This window comes from Styela clava, chromosome 7 (genome assembly GCF_964204865.1).
Source record: "Styela clava chromosome 7, kaStyClav1.hap1.2, whole genome shotgun sequence".
In the NCBI taxonomy this organism is placed as follows: domain Eukaryota; kingdom Metazoa; phylum Chordata; class Ascidiacea; order Stolidobranchia; family Styelidae; genus Styela; species Styela clava.
Genome location: NC_135256.1, coordinates 947,699 through 974,710, shown reverse-complemented (window position 1 = coordinate 974,710; position 27,012 = coordinate 947,699). Strand labels below are relative to the sequence as shown.

General features: G+C 36.6%; 1 protein-coding gene across 14 annotated transcripts in view; it reads right to left on the bottom strand.

Moving 5' to 3' along the window:
• The window catches only part of LOC120327733 (prominin-1-A-like), a 42,182-nt gene that overhangs the window by 12,822 nt on the left and 2,348 nt on the right, over positions 1-27,012 (bottom strand). For 10 of the 14 annotated variants that reach the window (XR_013477368.1, XM_078114650.1, XM_078114646.1 and 7 more), the window contains exons 3-19: positions 26,913-26,980; positions 25,596-25,804; positions 16,142-16,326; positions 13,800-13,889; positions 13,352-13,557; positions 12,820-12,961; positions 12,405-12,564; positions 11,567-11,719; positions 10,580-10,709; positions 9,876-9,961; positions 9,123-9,275; positions 8,297-8,384; positions 5,848-5,940; positions 5,076-5,210; positions 4,521-4,670; positions 3,734-3,823; positions 2,510-2,625 (exon numbers count right to left, since the gene is read on the bottom strand). Coding sequence is in view for 9 of the 14 variants with exons in the window: in XM_078114650.1 (XP_077970776.1) it covers positions 2,510-2,625; positions 3,734-3,823; positions 4,521-4,670; positions 5,076-5,210; positions 5,848-5,940; positions 8,297-8,384; positions 9,123-9,275; positions 9,876-9,961; positions 10,580-10,709; positions 11,567-11,719; positions 12,405-12,564; positions 12,820-12,961; positions 13,352-13,557; positions 13,800-13,889; positions 16,142-16,326; positions 25,596-25,804; positions 26,913-26,980 (2,254 nt within the window). In the remaining 5 variants the exon portion in view is untranslated. Of the gene's footprint in view, positions 1-2,060; positions 2,093-2,509; positions 2,626-3,733; positions 3,824-4,520; positions 4,671-5,075; positions 5,211-5,847; positions 5,941-8,296; positions 8,385-9,122; positions 9,276-9,875; positions 9,962-10,579; positions 10,710-11,566; positions 11,720-12,404; positions 12,565-12,819; positions 12,962-13,351; positions 13,558-13,799; positions 13,890-16,141; positions 16,327-25,595; positions 25,805-26,912; positions 26,981-27,012 lie in introns of all 14 variants that reach the window. The other 4 variants (XR_013477372.1, XR_013477370.1, XR_013477371.1 and 1 more) reach the window with 1 other exon arrangement.

The window sequence follows — 27,012 nt, the reverse complement described above, 5'->3', positions numbered from 1 at the left end:
AATCAGCAACAAGGTAACAATGACATATCAACTATGAAGTATATAAAACTGCTCAGACAGTTTTTATTTTAAACCAGTGGTACGCAAGAACAACAAAAATAGTTGAATAGTAAGGTTGAGGGTTTCAATAAGGTTGAGCCATCTTGGTTCACATACTTTGGGGAGTACCAAAAAATCAGTTTTCCAACTCTTATTTGAAAAATACTGGATGTTTCTTGTTCAAAGCCTTGTTTTGAGTGAGAATGCCAAAAAAATAAAAAGACCAAAAAGTTCTCAAATCATCAAGTGTTCACATTACCAGGGATCGTTATTTCGATGGTGATAAAGCTATCAAAATAATATATTTCACACAAGGATTATATCGGTATTCTGTTTTAATTAAAACTTCATCACCAATCTAACAGTGGAAATTTGATTACTCCAAACTTAGCGTTCACCCATGCTTTCTGAGAGTTAGCAAAGTAATATTTTATCAAATCAATGATTCTGGCCAAAAGTAGAATGTTAGAATTCCTCAAAAATGTTGCGCCCCACTTGCGCATACTAGTCTTCTTTTTAGCATACATACATTGTCCCTTTTTTTAAAAACGACATTCGCTATTATGAAACATGACCCCTTTTTTAGCATACATGTAACATTTTAGCCAAATTTACTTTTCAGAAATACTTGTCCCTGTTTTGGCACACATGTCCCATTTTAGGAACAATGTCCCCCTCTTAGCATACATGTACCCAGTGGTGGGATTCAGCCGGTTTGCACCGGTTCTATAAAACCGTCTCACAGAATTTCATGAGATCAGCAAACCAGTGAGCATTACTGGTAATTGTCAATGACTTTTTGAAACAGAACCAGCTGAAAAATGACTTTGGTGATGGAACCAGCTGACAAAAAATTAAATCCCACCAATGCATGAACCCCTTTTAGCAAACATGTGCATTTTAACTTACATGCCCCCCTTAGGATACATGTCTGCCTTTTCAGAAAACATATCCCAATTTGTCATGCTTTTCTATTCTTTAAAGCACACAAATCCCTTTTTCAGCCAACATGAACCCAAAATCCCTTACAAAAATAACTGAAAAAAAATACTCAAAAAACATAATAATAATAATACTGTTTTAGTGAGAAATAATTAAAACAATAATATCAAAATTGTAAAAATTCTGGGTCCAGAATCATTGATTTGCTCCGAAAAACAAAAATTACCATTTTTCATGTTAAAATGTTAAGAATCCCCCTTTATACCCGCAGTGTAATACCATGTTCCACGACGTCTTAGTATGAAAAAAAAACCAAAATTATTAGAATATTCGTTATTAAAAGTGGAAATTATAATAAAAATGTGGCAACCACAAATACCGTAAAATAAAGGTTTAAGCGTAGAATTAATATCTCGGGTTATACTAGGGATGTCCAGAACCGAAATACAAAACTGAACAACATGTTTAATATCGTATAACAGTATTTGTTTCAATTAATAATAATTATTAAATATTTTAATATCGACCAAAAATTTCAGATATTACTAAATTTAATTCTGTTTTTTGTTCAAGCAATTTGAATAACTGGTAATATTTTTAAAATCCGACATGTTTGGCAATATTATTCGACCATCCTATCGGCTTTCTGCCCATTGATAACAGTTGCCTAATTGATATATAAGAATTATATATTTATATAACAACCTTGTCCTATTCAAAATGATACATAATTTATCATTTCATTTGCAAGGGTGTTAACATAACCGCCAGTCACGCCCTTCACCATCAAGTCCATGCATCTGAAACAGATAACCGGCCAACCTATACATGGACTGGTAACTGGACGAGATGCCTAGTTCGCAATATGATTACGCCGGTTTATCACCTTTTCTCTCCCCAAAATAAATATAAAAAACCTATTCTATCCAAAATCACAGATAAAAAGAACCGAATTGTAACAAAAAAAAACAAATTATTCAGAAATGGGCATCCCTTGCAACAGAAAACATCACAAATAATACTGGGTTAGGGTGGTCAAAAAATATGTGATTTTCATCCCAAAAATAGGTGTGGCATACCTCAAAAGTGGGTGTGTTCCTCAATCATTACTCTGGAAATATATATTCTCTGTATATTAAAGCCAACTTCATAAAAGCATAATTAATTAAGACGTCACTGCCTAGTATCACGACTTTTAAAAAATGCAATTGATGAAACGTGTTTTTCATGTAGCAAAATCTTCCAGAATATTAAGTAAGTAAAATACAAAGATGTGAAAAACAGAAAGTAAAAACACCTAGAACACCGAATTTTATATTGTTATAAAAAATCTCCCTCTTACAACTCCCCAGAATGAAAAAAATCTAATTGTTATGGCATTTTACACCAACTTTTTTACATTCATGAAAAAAAATACCCCTCAATCTCACATTAAAAATCTCACTCCTAATGTTAAAAACTATTATATGGTATTCAAACCCATTTTTTTTATATTCATTCCCCCACTCCCCAAATTAAAAAAACTTACTCCTCATATTGTTCTTCTATCACCATTTTCCTGAAGAACTTCATGAGTTTCATCGCGACGATCGCACTCGGGATGAGAAAGAATACGCACCAACCGAGAGAGAACCAGAGACCGTTCTAGAAAAGAAGAGTAATAAGGATAGGATTTACATATTTATCCTGGTAGAGAGGAAAGCCTGATGGTACGGCTTTATCATATGGCGAATCATGGCGTCTCGTCCGAATACCATTCCATGTCGGGTATGGGATTAGTTAGTTATTTGTTTTCGGAAGCATGGACTTGATGGTGGAGGAAGCCGTAACCGACCAGCGGTTACGTGAACCACCCTACGGCAGCGATGAGTCCAGTAATCCTCTCGCACATAGCCATCCCGCACGGGATTCGAATCTGCGAACCCACGCAGAGTAATCAGAGATGCGGTGGCGAGCATTTTCTTAACGCTTAGCACGATGAGCCACACCGCCGAGCAAACCTCGTTTATACTGTAACACATTGCATTGGCCAGAGATGAGGAAGCACCAACCTGTAGGGTCAAATAGTGATTAATTTTTTGGGAACTTCATAATACAGTGGTTTTCAAACAGTGGACGCGCCCCACAAGGGGGGCATTGACAAGTTTTTGATGGGGCGTGAAGCTTATTAAATATATTCCATAGATTTACCTCTCTTATACTGTAACACATTGTATTGGCCAAAGATGAGGAAGGACCGACCATAGGTCAAATGGTGATCAATATACCAAGAACCGAGTTTAAAACTAAAAAAACCAGTGGGTCGGTCGGCTCATACGCACACAACTCTCGGCGCTCCAGAAGTGTGTGTACCAATATGGAGGTAACTAATTTTGTTCGTCTACTTTACATCAAGTTGTGTAAAGAGACGGAAGCTTATGGGCAGGAGGTATATTCACTTGGATAACACAGACAGTCCCTGAACTTGCAATAGTAATAAAATAAGGAAAATCAGAATAAAATTATGCGCTAACCCTAACCTGGTACACATACTACGGGAGTCCTGAAAGGTCACCTTATACCTCACTGGAAAGATTTCTTTGAGGGGCTTACAATGATAGTGAGAGACTTCTTACCGTTATTAATAAAACTAAAACATAACAAAAATGGTTATCATTTTCCAACAAGCTCAAATCCAACAGCTCTCCTAGTGGTGAGCCTTTGACTATCTTATTAAAAAACGCAAGAATCCCAGAACGAGAATTATACTCACTATTGTATCAATCAAGTAGTCGCAGAAGAGAATCACGACCCCGTCATAGCCATCGTAGACAGGTTTGCAAGCTCCAAGATTATCAGTAACCTGAGAGAGAGAGAAAAGTTTTAACAAGACACATTTATTAGATCAGGGCTGTGGTGGTGTGGCGTGGTATAGCATGGTTATGGCGTGGTTATGATGTCGTGGTGATTATGGCGTCACTAGTTGCATGGCATAGTTGTGGTGTCGTCATGGGGCGGTGCCGTGGCGTGCTTGTAACCTGACATTGTTGAGGCATCGTTGTTCTACAATAAATATTTATTAGACCAGCGTCGTGGTGTCTAGGCAGTGGCAGGGTTGTTGCGTGGCGATGGCGTGGCATCATATGGTTGTGGCATGGCTGTGATGTCGTTGTGGTGGTTTGGGTAGCACAATTGTGGCATCACATGACTGTGGCGTGGCGTCACATGGTTGTAGCGTGGCGGTGGTGTCATTGTGGCATGGTTGTTTATTGAAATACTTTGGTTATTAGCCTAAAACTTTATTAGAAAATCGGCTCAACAAGGATCTATTTCTTGATAATTTTTTTTGAATAAAATTTTTTCAATATTTCAATATTCGCCCATTTATCTTGAAACACTTGTTCTTATTTTAACCCTTCTGCATGGTCCAGAGCGTCTTTTCATATCTCTCCTAAAAATGTCATAACTTGTTGTTAAAATGTGCGAGAAACTTCACTCGAGTATCGTCAGAAAGCTTGTTTAAGTCTTCTTTATCAGAAAAAAAGGTTAAATAATCTTACCTGTTGTCCTGCCCAGTCAGTGTACGCAGTAACGTTCCCAATGACCTGATCAGTAATGTTCCCCGCAATGTTCCCAACAATCTCCGCTCCCTGGTACTGGATGGTTCCGTTCAACGCAGTCAACTCATCGTTCAAAACTAGGATTGTATCCTGGAAAAATTTGGAGTTTGTCAGTGTAAATCAAATCACAGGGGCCATCCTATATTGCTGGAAATCCACCTCCACCCTTTTCCCCCTCAAAAAAATGACGAAAAATCGTCACTCAACTCATTTTTACGATAGACATATAAGATATTTGTGTTCCTTTATTTGGGATTTAATTTCCATCTATGTATTTGTAATGTGTTTTTTGAATGAAACATATTTTTGCCGCACTATCTGTTATTTGTAGCTCGTTATTTTTGAGATGGGGCTTGGCATATTAAGACTTGACAAATTCTAAAAAGGCGGCGTGGCTTAAAAAGCTCAAGAAGCACTTCTCTAGATGTTGACAACCTTAGTCGAAAGACTTGTGCCCCCCCCCAAAGAAAAAAAAGAAAAAATGAAACTACTCACATTTAACACAACAGATTGTTCTCCCAGGAATATAATGCTGCTGTTTAATGTATCATAGTCATTTTGGATTGCTCCAACCTCGTCTGTCTGAATCCGATCAACCTCGTCAGCATAGCCAAGAACAAGAGATTCGAACTGTCGAGTAAAATTGTAACAAAAAAAAATTGATAATTTGGGTATTTTTTTATAATAATCTAGGAAGAGTAAAGTTAGCAAGTTATGGTTAGGCCATAATTTTATTCCAATTTTCCTTTTTTTAGTTCTATTACGGGTTCGGGGCCTGTCTGTGTTAGCCAAGTGAATTTACCCTCTGCCCATAGGTTTCAGTTTCTTTACTCAAATAGATGTAAAATAGGCGATCAAACTTAGTTACCTCCATATTGGTACACGTACCTCAGGAGCGCAGGTTTCAGAAGTCTGAAAACTTTATTTTAAATTCATGTCCCCATCTTAACGAGGGTGTAATAAATGGGTAAGAATTCCATTCCCTCTCAAAGTGTATACAAGATATTATACCAGTGTTTCTCAAACTGATTCCTTTGCATTCTCTAGAAGCCGTGAACAAAAGCCTTCATTCGAAATGAAAAATACTTGAAAATTGGGAGAGAAAGTGGGGAGAGTAGGCGAATAAACAAAATATTGTCAAGGGCTAACCCATAATTTATTGAATTGGGCCTCTCGCTCCCTAAGGGACGCACCATGGGGTGATGGTGGTTCCAAGGGAGCCACTAAAAGGGGAGTTCAGGAGTACCAACAACTGTATTATGCTTACCTGAGTCTCAACTGCTCCAGTGAACTTTGCCGCCTGAGCCCTCAAGAATGCAGCGTAAGTTGTCAAGTCGACTTTAGTGATGCCGTCTCCAAGCTGAAAAATTAATGTAGTTGAATATTTTTTATTTCTACCCAGAAAAGATTTAGAATAGGATTTTTATGATTAACCCAAAGAAGAGACGAATGAAACATGAAAAATCACCGCCTCTCATTCGGTTACCAGTCCATGTCGGGTATGAAATTAGTTGGTTATTTGTTTTCGAAAGCATGGACTCGATGGTGGAGGAAGCCAAAACCGTCCAGCAGTTACGTGGACCACCCTCCGACGGGAAATTATTTTCTTTTATGTAGGCTACTCCAGTTCTTTTGTATGTTGAAAATGGTACGCTTCAACGCTTTTAGTATTGATAATCAAGTGTATTCTCTCCAACAAGCAAAATATCAAACGATACAAATGCAAAATATATGCGAATATATCAAGAACATAATTTTACTGGGGATTCTAACCAAAGCTGATTACCAAGCAGCGACACCCAAGGTTCTGTTAGCTGATTACCATAATAAATCAAGCATCTGTTCTAATATTCCAACAAAACAAATAGTGTAAAATTCAGACCCCTAGCTTTGAGGTATTCAACATTAAACATCAAACTTTTTAATCACTCAGGAATCAGAATAAGTCATTATTGAAATGCTTAAAAATCTGGTATAGATTCCTGACACCACAGACCTGGTTCGATTTTTTTTTATTTTTTTTTTATTTACAATTTATTACAATTTATTTACAAAAAAAATTCTATTTTACCATTAACAGCTTTTTCTATCACCCAGACAACATAAAACAAAATATATCACCCATGCTAATATTTCAGGCAAAAATAATACTTTAGCCGATGTCTTGGTGGTTAGTTCATAGGTCGTGAACACATTCAGGATGCGGGTTGTAGATCGGGTATGGGTAAGGTTCTTGAACCAGGGGCCAAAATATTGCCCACCTGGCGGACCATGTAAGTTTGACATTAAAAGTTACATTTTATGAACAATATTTACAGTGTTACCTGAGCATAAGTGAAAAACAATGCATGTGTCAAGCCTCATGTCAAAACTAAATTTAATCGCAATCTCAGTAAAAACTATTTTTCAGCTGAAACATCAAATCTTGGTTTTAGTTTGGCTGTGGCAGCATCAGTCGGACCAGATTGAATTACTCAACGTGTCGAATTTGTCCTGCAGGCCGTAGTTTTCCCATGTCTAGTCTAGCCAATGATAACGTCACTCGAGTTCTCAACCCTAGTCCAGGCCATTTATAAACTTTACGAAACGCTTCACTGTCAGAAATCAATGAAATGTGACAGAATAATGTTATTCAAACTAGTATTTGCCAATGCTGCCATTTCATGTGTCTGTGATTTCATGATTTACCACCCGACAAAAAACATTTTTCAGAAATTTTAAATTTCTAGGAAATATTACTAAAATAATGAATGTTCCGTAATGGACATGCTTCACTTGGTAATGCAGTAATGTACATTCATGCAGAAATAAAAAATAACGAAAAATATGCCGCATCCCTTATCATGCTTTTCATACCTCTGACTGTGGCCGTCGATATGATGAGAAAAAAACAAGAATTAGCTTTGCAAACTGAACTAGAGAACTAGAGTTTGATACCCAGCGTGTCCATGAAAATCGGCTAGCATGATAACCTATCAGGGGGTTTTCAACATTTTTTCTGTCAAGTACCCCCCAGAGTGACGAAACAATCAACACGAACCCCCGTAATCAGGCACGAACAAAGTTGTGATATATTGACTAACAATCTGTTGCAACAACAATTTATTGCCCATATCTAACTAAATTAAATAGTCGTGTTGATATTATTGCACTTCATCTGCCTAACTATTGAATTCTTAAAATCTCTCCCAAGTTTCAATAAGCATAATCGCTTTCTCCAGTGCTCGAAGAGCGTTGTCTTAGAGATTTCAGTTTGTCTGCAAAGCGGTGAATTTCACATTGTTGTGTCATAATCACAACACCTCAAGATCAGAGAAAATCTACGCTTCAAGTGGCATGCATTTTCCTCTGGTAGTAATATGGGACATCAAAAACAGCAACACACAAAAACTCGACTGTCTTCCAAGTACCCCTGGAAATCTTCCCGTGAACCCCTGGGGGTTTGCGAACCCCAGACCTATTAGGTCAGGGTTGTGCAACCTGCAGCCAACAGGCCAAATGTGACCCACAAGAAAAAATAAGCGATCCGCGAAGAAATGCTGCCGAAATCGCTGATGGGCTAGATTATAATTCTGGCATGTTGTGTCGAATCTAATCCAACAGGCTGTTCCCAGAATATTTAGTTTTAAAGTGTTACAAGTCTCCTATAAATCTGTTATTTTTAAGAAAATTTAAGCCCACAAGTTGTGTTTCCCTGTCAGCACAATTCCACTCACCTTTCCCAAATAATCGTTGAAATCAATGTTGTCAAGTCCCGACTCCATCAAGCCTAACAAATTCTCCTGGTTTTCTTCTGTGTAGATCCTAAGATAAATGAGAGTTTAGATTCTGAGCTGTTTTGTTTATAAAATGTATCATTCTATCTTTTTCCAACTTCGAATTACGCGGAGATGGGCAAGGTACACCCGGCCTCTCGTCCGGTTACCAGTCCAGGTCGGGTATGAGATTAGCTAGCTAGTTATTGTCTTCGGAAGCATGGACTTTGTGGTGGAGGAAGCCGTAACCGACCAGCGGTTACGTGAACCACCCTACGGCCTCGAGGAGTCCAGCAATCCTCTCGCACACGATCATCCCTGCATGGGATTCAAACCTGCAATCCCACGAAAGGTAATCAGGGGTCATAGTCATAGTGTAATAATGACCTTGAAATTCCCAAGCAATGTCATATACAGGGCTGCCATAACGTCCTTATTTCTAAGAAACGTCCTTATTTTGACATGTGTCCTTAATTTTGTTTTATATCAGAGGTGGAGGTTAGATTGGTCAATTCGAATGATTGATTTGTTATGAATGATATTAGAACCCTATTAATTACTACGCCCATTCATGCCATAAGCGAAAATGAACTCAAAAAGTGAGATGGAACAGCTAGTTTCTAAGAATAAAGAACTGCTGGTGCAAATCCTTTCTTGTGTGAAGTATGGTTAGACACGGGTCGCACTGGCATGGTTACATTTCATTCTTTGTTATCTTATTATTGTTTTCCTGATGTTCTTATTTTTGGGTTCATATGACAGACATGGCCATATACCAAATACTTACACTATTTCGGATAGATCGATGTCATTTGTAGCCTTGTCGACTTCCGCTTGTAGTTCATCCGTTTGTGACGTAACATTTGTTAGGTACTCTGTGATGTTCAGGACATATTCCAACTTAAAAGTTTCGTACGCAGAAGCGTCATTTTCACAAGAACTGAAAATTAATTAGAGAATTAGTCAAGCATGACATTGAATTTCAAGCAAATTTAAAACCAGTTGATCCCAAGGCCGCAGTTGGCCTAAGCTTTAAGAAAACCAGCCATGGTTCACAACTACCCTGAGTGAGGCGCATGGGACTTGAACTCCAGTTGAGACTCAATATAAATGTTAACTAATGGTTTACACAAATTCTACACTCCAGTACAGTACAGTTGCGCGGAATAAAAGTGTGAGTTTTTTTGGAAGCTCAAAAAAAACGTCTGCGCAGAAAATTGGAGAAAGAAAAAAAAAAACACAACAATACTTATGCAATGCGCAGCAGAACGAAAGTACTGCGCGGGGATTCTCGTCCAGATGCCCGGTCGCGCAGCTTAGAGGGAACATTGTCTATGACCTCTTGGCAAAAAAAAATGCGAAGACTGCATATTCCAGTGGATTGTATATGAGCTCCCCCCTCCCCCCACCAACAAATAAATCCCATGTCGGCCCAGTTATCAAACAAATTATGAACTTTTTTGAATGTATCAACCAGTCAAAGGGAGAAAAAATGTTTGATCCAATTTTTCCCCAATCGACACAAAACGAACTAACTTACTTCAAAATGTCAACCAGCCCAAGACTGACACCTTCTGGCAGACCGAGAGTGCTTTCGAGATTTATTCCGGATACGTTTTCGACAACCTGGAAATGGAATAAAATATGAAAGTCATTTAATTAAGAAAAGGAAACTTTATCCAAAGTTGGCCCAACGATACAAAATAAGAATCAAGATTAACAAAGACTAAACCGAGACTTGGAGCAGCATATGTCAATATGAATATAAAACATCTACGAAACACTAAATTCCAAAAAGGAATCACTGCGTGTGCTAACCATGTCTAGGGAGCTGTCAAAAATCAATGCGGCTCTAAAGCCATTGATATTTTTTGAGAACTCCCGAAGTATGTGAACCAACATGGCGGACACCACAATATAGTGTGTACCAGGTTGGGGTTAGGCCATAATTTTATTCCAATTTCTCCTATTTTAGTTCTATTACGAGTTCGGGAGCTAGCCAAATACCTCCCGTGTTAAGTGAAATATCGGGCCTCGCCATAAGTCTGAACACAAAAAATATATAACTGTAGTAATAAATTCCTAGCAACTTTTTCCATTTCAAATACTGAAAATTTTTCAATCATTTGGTCCATGAAGTGAGTGAAAAGTGATTTTCTCAGTAAAACAACAGTCGTTCCTAACAAGAATAATTCATCCATTCCCACTATGCCAAAAAAAAATCCCCTCTCTTCTCATGCTCACCAGCAAGGCTTCATATTTTGGTTTCTCCAGCCCCTGACATCCGTAGCGTTCCCCGTGTCCTCCGATAGTGAACATCACAACGACAAGAATCATCAACAACCAGGAGAAAATGAACGAGAATCCAACGCCACTGAAATTAAAACAATGTTAATAAAAAGATTGTACGAAACAAAATGTCCCCCCCCCCCGCCAATGAGTATTTTTCCATCATAAAATGTCCTCCCTCTGAAATATTACATACCGGTACATCAAAATTCTTCCCTCAGACAATTTCCCCCAGAACAGTCCTCACGCAGTAGAATTCACCCAGTAAAACACCCACCCCCTATGAAACATACCATGCAGAAAAATTCGTTTTTCAGGAAATTTCCATAGGATAGTGTGTTCAAGGATAACTATATTAACTTATCGTTAAACCAGGGGTGTGCAACCCGGGGCCCGCAAGAAAAATTTTCGCAACCCCCGGCAAGTGCCAATTTTGAATATTAAGTATTGCAGTTTTTAATTTAGTCTAATCTAGCATGTGAGAGTAATTCCAATCCCTTTGTATTGCAAAGACTGTACCTGAGTCCAATTTATTATCTATGCCTATAACGTTAAAATGCCGTAACAGCCAACAGGTTAAAAGGGAACAACACATGTCATAAGATTGGTACTCCCGTATTGTGTGTACCAGGTAAGGGTTGAGCCATAATTTTATCTTGATTTTCCTTTTTTTAGTTATATTACGAGTTCGGGGACTGTCTGTGTTAGCCAAGTGAATATACCCCATGCCCATAGGTTTCAGTCCCTTTACACAACTTGATGTAAAGTAGGCGAACAAAATTAGTTACCTCCATATTGGTACACACACTTCTGGAGTGCCCTAAGATTTTGCTCTACAGGAAAGTTTAAATGAAGGTGGGGGCGGTTTCGACAAGTTACTTGTAAATGTATTGAAGATTGCACACCTCTGCTTTAAACCATTGTACTATGAGGACTACTTACACCATGAGCATTATTCCACCACAGTTAGACGCACAGCCTCTCTGTGAAGGAGCGACACCACGACTGTTTCCACAAACTCCCAACACCATTCCCAGCAAGTAACAGAATACGATCCAAGCCAGCATACATCCAAGCACAATGCCTGCGATGTACCTGAGAAAAAAAAAAGATTTGGTTAGAACAGGTTTTCTTAAAACTGGCGGTTCTGCATGCTGAAGGGGCCACAAAGCGGTTCTCTAGTGCCAATAAAAAACGTCTTCATTGGCGAAGACTACATTACCACATATCTCACATATACGTCGAGTTGAAAACTGGAAAAATAAGTTGCCAAACTAGAGTAATGGCTTATACGTGCATAACTATGATTCCGCTAAATTAATTCCAACAGCTTCAACTTGAATTTGCTTTGATAGGTACAGCGTGTTACAATTTGTAGAGTCAGCTTACAAATGAAATTTGGTGCTCCAGAAGTATGCGCACCAAGATGTCGCACAACCTGGATCCTAACTGGTACACACATACTATATTCAGGTTGTGCGCCATCTTGGTGCGCATACTTCTGGAGGTCCTGAAATTTTATAAATTCAATGTTTTTGGGGGGTTGACTTATATGCGAGGCTATATAGAAAGTAAATTGACAGTGACTTGCTAATTCTTTGAACTCATTGCACAGCATTCCACACAGTATTTGAACCTTTCTATCATTGCAGGCTAACCAGAGGTACGGTGACGCGAGCGTCTTCCTAACGCTTAGCATGATGCGCCAAGTAGCTTAATACAAATCAGATCAGTGAGTGCTTGCCTTGCTTAAAACAAAAGACATGAATAAAAAACTTACCTATACTGATCAAAATTATCGTCATAGACGTTGAAAGCGTCGGTAATCGTGGTCTGTAGGTTGACAACCTGCTGATCAATTTCGTCAAATTTATCCGTAGGAAGGTTGGACGATATGTCGGCCATCGTCGAATTCGCTTCATCCAAAGCACTTACTGCACCTAAGTGATTTTAATAATGAGTGTTACGCAGAGCAAGGTTTTAGATAAGTACATAGAGGGGCAGCATCTTGCTATTTACTGTACAAAAACGGAAAGACAAGTTGTGAACAACGGCGAAATTGCGTAATAAACCGGCGCAAATTCTGCTTCTATAAAGCGATTGAGACGGCAGAACAACAACAAAACAACCGAATTTCTCGAGGACTGGCAAGTTGGAAAAACAACTGCACTATGCTATCAGATATCCATACTCACTTTCACTGGCTGCCTTAGTCTGATCTGTAGTTGTACTTGGAATGTTATTTATCTCATTTGTGACGTTATGTTGCAATTCTGTGAGATTGTAGCCAGATAGCTGATCATTGACGCCATCCAACTCATTTGTTAAATCATCCAGCTATGAAAAATAAAAACTCCAGTAAATTTTACCTATTGGCTTCTGAGTGAGTGCCCGCAACTTTGCTCAGAGATGAGTCTCCTTTATGTCTGAGTGAGTGCCCGTAACTTTGTTCAAAGATAAGTTTTTTTACTTCAGAGTGAGTGCCTGTAACTTTGCTCAGAGATGAGTCTCCTTTACTTCTGAGTAAGTGCATGTAACTCTGCTCAGTGATGAGTCCCGTTTACTTTACAAAGGGAAGAGTCTACTTTTCCTCTGAGTTAGTAATTTTTCTAAGAGATAGATGACTATTCTTTGCCTCAGATGAAGTGAGTGCTAGTAATTTTGCCAAAGAGAGAAGAGTGTGTTAAAGTTACAAGCAATTCCTCATAACAAAATGAGTATACTTACGTCCGTCACATTAAATCCGACAGTCAAATTAGTTCTGCTCTCATAAACCGCTCTGCACTCGAGGTCGTCGGTACAGGTTTCGTTTAATTCCGTTTCCATTTTAGTCTGAAGATCAGTCAGGCTTTTATCGACAGTGTCCATACCAGTCGATAATGCTCCGAGCGAATTGGTAACGGCGTTAATAGCAGAAAGTGATTTGTCAACCTCTGTAATGAGGATATAAGAATTTTATTATAGTTTTATACTTTCATTATGAACAGGGTTTGTGCAAGCTCCACTGATATATAAAAAGATACTATTCATGGAAGAGCTGAAATGTTTTTTGAAGCGACTAATTCGACCTAATTTTTGACACTCAGGATATGATTCCCATATTTATACTTGTCGTGCAACGAACATCATAATACGAACAAAAATAAAAACAAATAAATTTTTGGAATAAAGTAACCTTGGATAGCCTTATCCATTTCATCCAAAGTTGGTTGAGCAATCCTCTCAATTTCAGCTTGTAGAGGAACGCCGACACTGACGCCAAAATCTAAAAGTCAAAACAAGATGAAATTTATTAATTGGACTCTGACAGGTGACAGCAGTGTTTAATAACAATAATATGCAAGTACATGTGGATGAATAGGATTTTTTTCATATGCTTCTGTCTGATTGGTCAGGTCACTGTTGGGGAAGTGAACAAGAAAGTCACACTCAAAGAAACAACCTCTGATCATTTTACACATTTCCCCAGTCACAATGTATATTAAAGCAATCAGAATGCTATAATAGTTATGTGACTGGGTTTTTATTTCAGCTGAATTTAATCCAAAGGCTAAGTGGATGCATAACCATTGGGAATGAGTATGACAGCTTAGTGTTGTTTCAAAATCGTTCAAAGTCGATAGCAGTCTATTACATTTAATTTATCTACCTAAATTTTATTATTATTTGCTTAGGTTGTTCACAGATCCCTTCAGCAATTATGTGTTTTCTTAAAGCATTGCCCGATTCTGACTTGTCTTTGTGTGGTTGTTTTATTCCTTTTTGGTGGGTGGGCGCGTACTTTTACGTTTTTTAACTATATTTTCTTATGCTCTCCTTCCAGGTATCTCTGCATTTTGTTCGTCTATTTTTTGTGTTGTTTTGTTTTCGAAATAAAGTCCCGAAATAAATGATTGATTGATGATTCAAAATAATTTGCTCAAATAATTTTCAGATACTAAAAGATTAAATGTGAGTGTGTGTGTGTTAGAATTTATATGACATAGGATTTTCATATTTAACCGAGGACAGATTTAGGTGCTCCCAAAGTAAGTGAACCAAGATGGCGGACACCAAAACGTAGTATGTATACCAGGTTAGTGTTAGGCCATAATTTCAAGTACAAATACTACTGGTGTCACTTGGCCAATACTCGTAATAAAAATCGTAGTAGGCCTAAAATAAGGAAAATTGGAATAAAATTATGGCCCAACCCTAACCTGGTGCGCATACTACGTTCCTGTGTCTACCATCTTGGTTCACATATTTCGGGAGTACCCAGATTAATTATATGGCAAACCCTTATTCGGTTACCTGTCAATGTTGGGTACGGGTAAGATAATCAATTATTTGTTACAGATGCATGGACTTACAAGAAACGTAGTATCTCTGCGCTTATTAATAACCGCTTGTCTGAAGCCTTCTTTTGAGTGAAAAGGTTTCGCCACGCTATTGAAGGGCATTCTAAATGCTATAGCAAATAGGAAAGACCCCTGTCCTGTCTAAAAACACAGTGACTTCATGTGTATCAGTGGCCATCCTTATTAAGAACAGTGAACCCTAGTAAAATAAAGCCTATTTCCAATCCCCATAGGATGCAATGAATTTGATTCCAATTCTGACCCTGGTATTAAGTCTAATGCTTTAACCAACCGCTATGCACAAGACTAGGCCTAGAACAGGGTGGTCCAAGGTCGTCGGCTCCAGGGGCCACAAAATTATTTTTGAAATGTTCGCGGGCCACAATAGTGCCAAGAATAGGTAAACAGTGTAATACAAAACAAACACTTCTATTGTGCAAACAAATTGATCAGTATCTGTCATTTATCAAGGCAACCCATGTAAAAACCACCAAAAAAACTGGGGAAGAAGTGCAAAAGTTTTTCTATACCTTCATACAGTGTAAGATTTCAAACTTATCAACAATTGTGAATGCCAAGCAAATCATTCGACTTGACTGGTCGCCTCAGCTAGCCATAACACAGTCAATTCAGTGACATTAGTGATGTAAAAATTTGTCAAATGATTTTCCTGGTTAATTTTGTGACGAAACAACGCAAAATGCGATTTTCTGATTCCTCTCCGAATGTCAAGGGGGCCACAGATAATAAAGCGGCGGGCCACATTTGGCCCGAGAGCCGGGGTTTGGACCACCCTGGCCTAGAACATTGGTTCTCAACCACTGAGCCACAGAAGCATTTTGAAGTGGGCCATAGTGCTAATAAAAATTAGTTTTATTCATGTCACGATAGTTGGTTTTGATTGTAGCAGCAATGGATGATGATGCTGTTTTCTGTTACTTAGTGGTAATTCCCATTTTATTTATAAACATTAAAGTGTCCATTTTCACAGAAGGATATCAATTTTTGTTGTAGTTTTCTCTGTGCAAAAAAAAATTTAACAAGCCACAAGAATTTTTTGGCAACAAAAATGGGCCATGAAAAAAGAGGTTGAGAACCGCCGGCCTAGAAGAAGTTTCTTCTTGTTCATAGCCTTGGTAAGAGAGAGAGGAAAAGTATCATTCGCAATTATACACACCTTCCACAAGAGGGCGCACATTGTTATCGACAGTTGCATATTCGTCTGAGATGTACTGGATTTGCCTTGGGACCAATTTCAAATATTCAGATGTATCGCCAAGTAACGTTGTCATTTTCACCGGCGCTGTGTCGACTACGTCTGTTATCCATTCGTTTGTTAGGAAAACAAAGACAGTGGGAACCCTGAAAAGTTGAAATGATTAAAAATAAAATTGAAAATAATATTTTTGGCTAGCGGAGTTGACAGGACATCTTGTTCTTAGGTAAAACTATGATATGTATAATTAGTTAAAATATTTAATAATATTGATAAATATTTTGTTCTTTCTTGAAGAGGAAAGAGATATAATGGTTTAAGTGTATGCAGAAATTAAATCTGTTAAAAAGAATACATTATTAGCTTATAATTATGTGGGGTGTCCAAGTCTTAAAAAATATTTTTAGATTGCAAAGGAAATTTATCAAAACCATAAATTATTTTGGCCTTCACAGATGTATTAAATGAAGTAAAAATACTTAAACAAATACGGATTGAAAAAACAATAAACCTGGTTAAGATATATTGAAAACTGACATCATAACAAAGTTGAAATTGTAAAGGAACTTTATGGACACCATGTATATTTTCCTGACAAAAAGTCTAAGCAGACATTCATTAAATGAACTAGTTGAATTCTCAAAAAAGCTATTTTTGGGATTTCACCTGACAATATATACAGAGCTGGTCTCGTGAGACCGAACAAAAGAATAAATGATTCTCCATATTGTGTCTTCAAACAACGCAAACAGCCTTTCATAATATTAGTTTATGTTGTCAAAAGAACTTTTGTTGAAGTTTATTTTGTTAAGTCGTTATGGAAAAGTGCTTAGTCAGCACAATTGAGTATCTATTATGTAAAATTTTCGTCTAAAAAGGCACTAAGCCTGACATCAGCAAACTACGGCGGCGAGCCAAAACCTGCTTGTTGGGTAATTCGATCTGCCCCGCCCGATGCTGCCACAACCAAACTAAAAACAAATTTTGATGTTTTAGCTAAAAAATAGCCCAAGGAATTTGTTGAGATTGCAATTAATTTTTAGTTTGTTTTGCACTTTTGCTTTCGTAACCTTAAAAAAGTCCTAGCCCTGTTGTGTTATCAGATTAGCCGAATTTTTTTAAACAGAAGAGGGTTACAAATTAAAAATGATTCTAGCCAAACCATTTTCCAAATGAATAACTATTCTAAAAATCAAGAAATTACTTTACCAGTTTGGACATGTCTAATTAAGCACTGAAAGTATCATATCTCCAAAAGATGCGAAACCCTATTGTGATGTGGTAGACTATATCGTTGTAACTTTTAATTGTTTAGTTCAGTCATATATTATGACATATACAAGGTTTTGATTGTTCAGTCCAGTCATACATTGTGACATATACAAAGGCTTTTTAAGAAAGCATGACCTGTCTTCATTGACTGGACGACTTCTCACCATTTTGGATAAAATAAAATTACCGCCTAAAAAACAAACAATGACTTGAAAATTCATTTAATGTCAATTTTGGAAAAAAGAAAAGAGGGAGGAGTGAAATAGTTACGCACACAGTCAGTCCAAGATCGAAGAGACTAAATGTCTGAATGATAATGTTATGTAATCAGCTGTGACACCTTTCTTTACCAAAGGGTTGTACTAAGTGGGTTGCCAAACTTTTTCCAAACAACTCAAAATTTTGAAATATAATTTTTTTTTAAATCGCGCGACCCAAGCATATGCTTAATAAATACTAGCAGATAGGCAGATGTAGTGCCTTATATGGTCACAAAATTAACTGACTAATGGGAAATAACCATATGGTGATTATGATATATCTTGAACAAACAAACTCATAAAAGGGTAGTTAGGGACCGATGTTGAGTGCATTCCTAACGCTTAGCACACTGGTTCTCGATCAGTGGGCCGTGGCCCATTGCCGGGCCATATAGACATTATCCAGTGGGCCACAAGTTTATTAAAAATTACTATGGATATTAAAAAGTTCAGTTTCATTTGCGTCATTATAGTCAAATTTTCATGGTAGTAGCAATGAACGATGCTGCTGCTTTTCATTCTAATTATTATCAAAGTGTTAAAGTATTTATTTTTGCAAAAATACTCTCGTTTTTTTCTGTAGTTTTTCTTTTGCATGAGAAAGTCGGCCACAAAACTTTTATGATACGAAAGTGCGCCACGAAATAAAAAAGGTTGAGAACCAATGGCTAAGCACAACACACCAATCGTTTCCTTTCCGTGGTTTATAAAAGGCCAAAGTCGAAAGAACATAAACTTTATTTTATTGTCAGTTTTTCCTAAGAAAACCAGCCAATAAAAAGTAAATAGTTTTATTAAATGGAAAAGCAAACAACATAAAACTTCAATTTCCTGGAAGAATTTCCACAAAATAGTTAAACTGTCAATCAATCAAAAATAGTCTGGTATAAAAGCATTTGGTTTTATTATAAAGCATTTTTGGTGAAAATCACTCACAGGTCTCATCTCTGAGTAAATTTTTGGGCACTCACTCAGAAATAAAAGACTCATTTTTGAGTAAATTTTTGGGCACTCACTCAGAAATAAAAGACTCATTTTTGAGTAAAGTTATGTGCACTCACTCAGGAGTAAAAGAGACTCATCGCTCGGTGTGAAGTTACGGGAACTCACTCAGAAGTAAAAGAGACTCATCGCTCGGTGTGAAGTTACGGGAACTCACTCAGAAGTGAAGGAGACTCATCTCTCTATGGGCACTCGCATAGAATTATCAATTTCCTTTAGTTTGATTTAACATTATCACCAGGAAATTCTTGCGGTTAATAATAACTAACGACAAGTGTAACAAATGTAACTAACGTGTAACAGACAGACACTGACATAATTTATCAAAATATTATGACAAGCGCCATGCGTCCTAAAACTATAAGCAAATATTTATCTGGTCATTAGGTACCAGTTCCGTGAATTAGTCATACCATAGTTTGAATAAAAATTCAGATTAGGCAAACTCATCAAAACTAGTCTCATCATGTATCACATCAAGCTATTGTGAAAGCTCAAACATTCTATAATATATTGCTTAGTAGGTAATTTTAATATCAGGGTCTTTCCAATTTTTACTTTTAGGGAGAGTTTGTAACCAATAAATTTTTAGTAGGTTCAAGTTGCGTTGCCATGCAACATAGTTATACCTGATGTGATGTCCTATATACAATGCTGATTATGTCATTTTTATTGTATATGGAGTCAGTTACAATTTCGATTAATTTTTAGGAAAGGATTATAATAACCCTGTACAAGTAGCCACTGATATATAACAATATGTAAGAAACTGACATTATCTGAAAAATTTCCGAGTCCCGCATTGCTCACCCGATTTATTACACTGTGTGTGAGGTGGGGCACGGTATTTAAACCAGAGGCAGAGATAATATGCGATTCCAACACATTTAATAGAGTCCAATGCTAAAGGGGTGTATTTATTAATGAGGTTGAAAAACCATTGCATAGGTCATCTGCTAACTTGAATTAGCGCATCATGCCAGAAGTTAGGAATACGCTTGCCACCTCTGATTACCCTCAATGGGTTTGCAGGTTTGAATCCCATGAGAGATAGTTATGAGCAAGAGGATTGGTGGACTCCTCGCCGCCGTAGTGTGGTTCACATGACCGCTTGTAAGTTACGTCTTCTTGCTAACTAATCCTTTTTCGACATGGACTAGTAACTGGACAAGGGGACGTGGTTCGCCATTTAATTAAGCCGTCTTATAGATTTTCGTCTCCCCGAAATGAACTTATAAATTCTATCCCATCTCTAGGATTTTGATTTCAACAAATATTTTATTTGTTCTGTGAATCATACAGACTCCGTGGAAACGAAAAAAACAAGGATATCTCTAGAGTACGCAAATAATGTGGTACGACGCTTCCTCGAGTGGATACAATTTGTATTTTAAGGGTTCAATTAAATTTGTTTCATTTCGTTGACTAAATAAATATTGAAATCTTATTTCGCTTGTGATTGTCAATACTAAATATTCTTAACACATTCTGAACCTGACATGGGTAAACTACAGCCCGTGGGCCAAATGGGGCTCATTGGTTAATTCAATCTGGTATGCCTGATGCTGCCAAAACTAAACTAAAACCAAATTTTCATGTTTAACTTAAAAATGGCTCAGGGAATTTATCGGGATTGCGATCAATGGCTTATTGTTTTCCACTTTGGCTTTTGTAACACTGTGAATTTTGTTCATGAAATGTTACTTTTTACGTCACACTTACATGGCCCGCTAGTTAAGGTGGGCAAAATTGTTGGCCCCTGATACAAAAACCTTGCTCACCCACGTTTTAAGCTAATGTTTGAATATTGAATAGAATACTATTTTCATAGCAAGAATTTAGAATTTACTTTTACAAGAAAAATAGTTGAGAACCAGTAGTTCCGCTTCTTTCATATTGTCAGATATCATTGGTTGCTTGTATGGGGCCTTGTTTGAGGCAAAAAGCACAATAAAATGTTATTTCAAAAATCTTGCTTGTTATTCAAAAAATTTTTGCACTGAAGATACTCAACCATAATTCTAATCTGACAGTTGGTTTGAAAAGGAGCTCACATTGATGAAAATTCATGATGTTTTTAGCCCTTGTGCATTTATTCCTTAAAGGCTACGAGGTAGCCGCATTTCCTAAATTTTTTGTGTGTCCCAGCTAAATGTCTGAATGAAGTTGATTATAATTATTGCTCGCTGACAAAAATATGTTGCACATTCCTGCTGTAAAGATACTCAATGTCAACTTGTGGTATTCCTAATCAAGGATTATTTTTATGATTAGGGCTGTCCAAAATCGAATAATTTTTTGATTCGAATCGAATCGAATATTTTCGCCGAATCGAACCGAATAATCGAATATTATTGCGCAATAGTAAATCTGTCTCTATTATACAATAAACGCCTGCCCTTCGATGTTGTGGTAACGTATGTGCAGTTACATCAAAGGAGATCACACGCTTGTATGAACTGGTCAAAAAAATTGGAGAACTCCAAAATTTGGGTCTCGAAAACTGTTGAGTGTTAAGAGTAAAAATTGCACTATTCAAAAATTGCAATCTCAATTTTGATGGATTCAGTTTTAGTAGGACATATAAAGCCTGTAGATGCTATTTTAATCCTATTCACTAGTCTTTATGTTTTTTTGTGTAAATTTCAGCAAAATAATAACAACCATCAATATAGATAAAACTGTTGCTCAAGTTCAAAATTGCATTTAAAAATTCCAAGCTAGTTTGATGACAATATTATTTGAGGACTATAATATTGTTAGTGTACAACAGCCATCAAAATACAAGAGTGCAATTATTTGTCTTGGTATATAGATGGATAATACAGTAATGCCATCATGAGAAATTACAAATTCCATTTAAAGAAGGTATTGCCATCATAAGGATTAAGGATCCCAAAACACCTGTTTCAGCTTTGAGTTGCCTGTACCATGTTCCTATGATAACTAACTCAACAGCTTCAAATCGATTCTATTTATAGAACTATCGTTTTCTAAATTGTCTCCCTTTTCTCCTTGTTCTCTCTCAAAAACGTCACGATCGACTATACCTTGTTATGATGACCACGCATGAAATGGCTAATCACGTGCCACCGGGCGGGCATTAGTAATGACATGTTTATCACAAAATGAAGGCGAGAGAATTATCGGGAAACCAATTAAGCAAGCCGGGAGCGAGAGTGTTCTGAGCTCGGGGCGCCGCCGCTTGCCCGATGAAAAACATCCCGTAAAGGTGGTTTCCGCTTTATGTACCGGTACCTAATTTTAGTGATTCGAAAATTAGCCGAAAAACGATTCGAATAATTTGCGATTCGATTCGATTTCGAATATTTGGTTCGCTTGGACAGCCCTATTTATGATTAATGTTTTTTTTTTAACCTATCACTCTGATTAGGGACATGGGGTTCAAAAGATTGAAGCTTTTCGCATTGAAAAACTCTTGATGATTTCAATATTTGAGCAAATACTTAGCTCAGCTTTTGACATACATGATTGATGGTGTATTCCTGCTTCAAATAGATTTCGCAATAAAGCAAAATCATAAGTTATAAATCCACTTACAATTTGATATACAAGCGTTACTAAGAATACCCACGACAACAAACAATTCTCAATTGCACCCCCAGCATAGAGCAAATAACAATATGTGCTTCTGGAAGCGTTCACGTGAAGTGTGTGCAAACATTCATTCATATTTCAATACCTCTTGTCATTTTAGTGGTAGCCCACAACTTTACTTACAGATGGGCATCCTTTGCTTCTGAGTAAAAGTACATGACTTTGCTTGGAAACAAGTATCTTGGCTTCTTATGATTGCCCGCAACTTTGCCCAAGCGTACGTGACTTTGATCGGAAATGAGTATCTTTTACTCATGAGTGAGTGCATGTAACTTTCCATACTTTGCTTCTGAGTGAGTGTATGTGACTTCTCTTGAAAAAAGAACACTCATAAACGCAAGTAAAGCTTGTATAAAATAATTTACTATTGTTTGCATGATTGATTTTCTATTTTAACTAAAAAGGAAGCAATTACATATTTCAATAAGCACAAGGCTAAAGACTAAAATATAGACTGAAATCCTCCTGGTCTGTATTAGTTGGAATATGTGATCGTCAAGATTTGAATTCGAGACTTTCAACTACCAGATATTATAAAGTGATCTGTCTTTGGTAAAACGAAACGTTACAGAATTATATTTGTGTCAGTGTGCATCAAGCCTCGTGAATCCCTCAAATATTCCACTTAGCTATGTTACGCAAACAACCCAAGCAAATACATACGCCAATAAATTATACCAAAACGCTCATAAAGATGTCGAAAATATTAAAAACCAGAAAGAACCAACAGAAATAAGCTAAGGGTAACTTTCATGATTTAGGAGAATATGTCTAAATTAAATCAAATATTCGAATACTTCAAAATGGGGATTTTTATAATTCAGAGTGATAAAAGACCGGATTACAAAACTTCAGGAATATTGGGGGTATGGTCTTTCCAGAAAATTTATTTTACGATTTTAACAAATTACAATATTTGGCACTTTAGGAATGTGTGTACCAATATGAAGTTAACTATTCTGTTCGCCTACTTTACGTCTATTTGAGTAAAGGGACTGAAACCTATGGGCAGGGGGTATATTCACTTGGCTAATACAGACAATTTCCGAACTCGTAATAAGGAAAATTGGAATAATATTATGACCTAACCCTAATCTGGTACACATACTACAAGAGTACCCAATATTCAACAATGTGCGGAAATATATTTCTGCGAGCCTAGATTCAAGGTTAAAAACAAAAAATCGAATTGCAGAATACTGATGAAAGATTATCCGCAAAAAATTCAATATTATTATTGCGCATTGTAGTTTCTAGGTAATTGACTATTCGCAAATGAAGAGAGCAATAATCGTACATTACTGTTAAACTGTCACAGTTGGTACATAGTTAAACGTAAATATGAATAAAAAAACCCTCTAAAACTATAAATAAAAGTGATATAATGAAAAAAAAAACTTCCCCTATCCCAGAGCTTTTAAATAAAGAAACAACTGAAGTTTGAACCAAACAATCAAAAAGTCTGCATTCAGACTGCTATCTGCCAGTTGAGTAGACCTACGGTAATTTAGATTTCAAGGTCAGAATGTTTTTACTTATCGATCTTAAGATAAGTAAGTATGTTGATAGGTATTTGTCTGTCTGTATGTCTGTGTGTTAAATGCACGCGATATCTCACGAAAGCGAGGTTGAATCTGCTCCAAATTTTGCATGTGCATTCATCATAGCTCGGATCAGAAGCCTATTGATTTTGGATGGATTATGTCTTATAATTAGCGAGTTATTAATTATTTAGTGATGGGACACACGGTGTCACTATGGAATAAGACCACTGTTCTGGGGGATCCCCTAACCTTCGATCGATAAGTCTTCGGTTTCTAACCGATATTCTAGTTTACTTGTTATTTAGAATACGACTTGAATTTATCAAAAATCCCACTTTGCCACATTGCGCAAATAAGAGAAAAGCCAATAAATTTCCCTCAAACCACCATAAAAATGCCAAGAACATTTATCAATCCAATCCCCAAAAAAGAAATATGTTTACAGTAACAGTACAGTAATTATAAGAGAGATGTTTAAATGGAATCGGATGTTTGAATACATTAAAATAGGAATTCTCATTATCTAAAATAACATGACTCTAAAATAAAGTTATTTAAAAATTGCTATGACATGTGATTAGAGGCAATATTCGTTTTTTCAAACTTCATAATGAGAAATTCATTAGGCTATAAGAAGGATTTTTAAATTTAATTAAAAAGTTAAATGAATGCGATAAAAGAATTGTCAATTTCAATGTTTTAGTATGGCTTGAATTTATTAAAAAATCCCACTTTGCCACTTTATGCAAAACAGCAAATACATACGCCAATAAATTTTCATCAAACACTGATAGAATGGACGAGAATATTAAATCCAATTCCCAAAAATAAATATGCTCACAGTAACTTTCAAATTATAAGAGGGATCTCTAAATGAAAACAAATTGTTGAATACTCTGAATTAAGATTTTAATTATCTAAATATATGACTTTGAAAGGATTTTTTTTTAATTTCTATGACATGTGATACCAGTATAGGGGCATTGTTTGTCTCTCCAAAGGTTATATTATTAGAAGGAAGTTCATATTCAAATGAATACTTGATTACTTCCGGTATTAGAATTATTATTATTTAGCAAAATATGACTCAAATTAATCAAAAAATCCCATTTTATGCAAGAAATAGAACAAAAACATAAGCCAATAAATTTTCATCAGACACTCATAAAAATGCCAAGAATATTTGAGCCTACTCCCAAAAAGAAATATGCTTGCAGTAACTCTCAAATTATAAGAGGGATATTTAAATGAAATCGGATGTTTGAATACATTAAAACAAGAATTCTAATTATCTAAAATATGACTCTAAAATAAATTTATTTAAAAATTGCCATGGCATGTGACTAGAGGCAATATTCATTTTTTCAAAATTTTTAATGGGAACTTCATTATAAGAAGGACTTCTGAATTTCATTTAAAACTTGATTACTTTCGATATAGGAATTTTTATTATTTAGAATATGATTTGAATTAATCAAAAATCCCCCTTTGCCACATTATGCAAATAAGCGGGCAAATACATACGCTAATAAAATTTTACCAAACGCTCATAAAAATGCTGCGGATAATAAAAACCACACAAAACCAACAAAATATGCTTACAGTAACTTTCAAATCATAAGTGAGGATGTCTGAAATATATCAAATTGTTTCCCCAGGACAAAACTGAAATCCTATTTCATTCTAAAGCAAAGCAATAAAGAATTAAATCAAACTCACGCCATGAAAGTCGTTAGAATCAGCATTGTGACACAATAGCATTGTCGCCAACAGCTCTTGCTACGCTTCGTAGATTGTTCGAGACGACCGCCACAATTGTTGCAACAACACCTACAACAACACATGAAGGAGCCAACAAGCGGTACAAAAACGATGAACAACACTCCGAACACGAGACATGCGATGTAACCGGCTTCAAAACTTGCTGCCTGTATGAAAAAGACCGATGTATAAGTTTTGGTACTTCTGAAGTATGTGAACCGAGATGGCGGACACCGTAACATAGTACATGTACCAGATTAAGGCTTGGCTATAACTTTATTCCAATTTCCCCTTATTTTAGTTCTATTACGAGTTCGGGGACAAGCCAGGTAACTTCCGTAGTATTTGTACCTGAAATTATGGCCTAACCTTAATAACCCAGTACACATACTATGTTACAGTGTTTGCCGTCTTGGTTCACATACTTCGGGAGTATCGAAGTTTTTAGTCATAGTGTTGACTAAACTTGTTTCAAATTGTGTCAACTGTTATCTATTTACAATTCAGAGCAATGAATTTATAATGCAGTTCTTAGACGGTGGTCGGTTGCAACTCTTCTATCAGTACTCTTTCCACTTTAGTTGAGGGCTCAGGACCTTGCTTTAAGCAAACTTGCAATTCTTCTTTCCGTACTTTTTCCATTTTTAGTTGCGATAAACAAGCGCTCATACGCAAAGATCTACTCAGCAGTTACAGGCTTACAGGTATATGATAAAACGTAAATATTAAAACAATTGAACTATTATTAAGAGTTCCCCAAGCATCTGGAGTGTTTCATTGGGAATCTGCCCAGACGAAACCCATAGACCAGAGGTCGGCAACCTTTTGTCGCTCGCGGGCCAAAATTAAGGTTGCAAGTCATTGGCGGGCCGCACATATTTTTAGAGAGTTGAAAAACCGAACGGATGGTACTTTTTATAATAAAAACAAGCAGTGATACATCTCTTGAATAGAATATAGATTTATTTCCTCATTGCATCTCATAAAATTCCATTTGAATATTTTCAGCGTCATTGAACCCTTTGCACTTAGCATCAACTTTTTAGCGTTTTGTTGCCATTTGCTTAATTATAATTAATTTATATTATGCTCATTAAACGAGTAATTGTGAAATATATAATTGTTAGGTTATAATATAATTTAGTCTAAAGAATATGTTCGTCAAAACGAATGTTTTGTTACTATAATTTAGTGAAGCGTCGCAGGCCGGATTATAGTGCTCCGCAGGCCGTAGGTTGCCGACCCCTGCCATAGACTATTAATAAGTGAACTTACGTCTTGCCAATTTCCTTGCAGATAGTCCAACGCCCCACTGTCAGAAGCAAAGATTTTTATGATGAAATCTGTAAAAAACACAATTAAGTGAATTTCATAA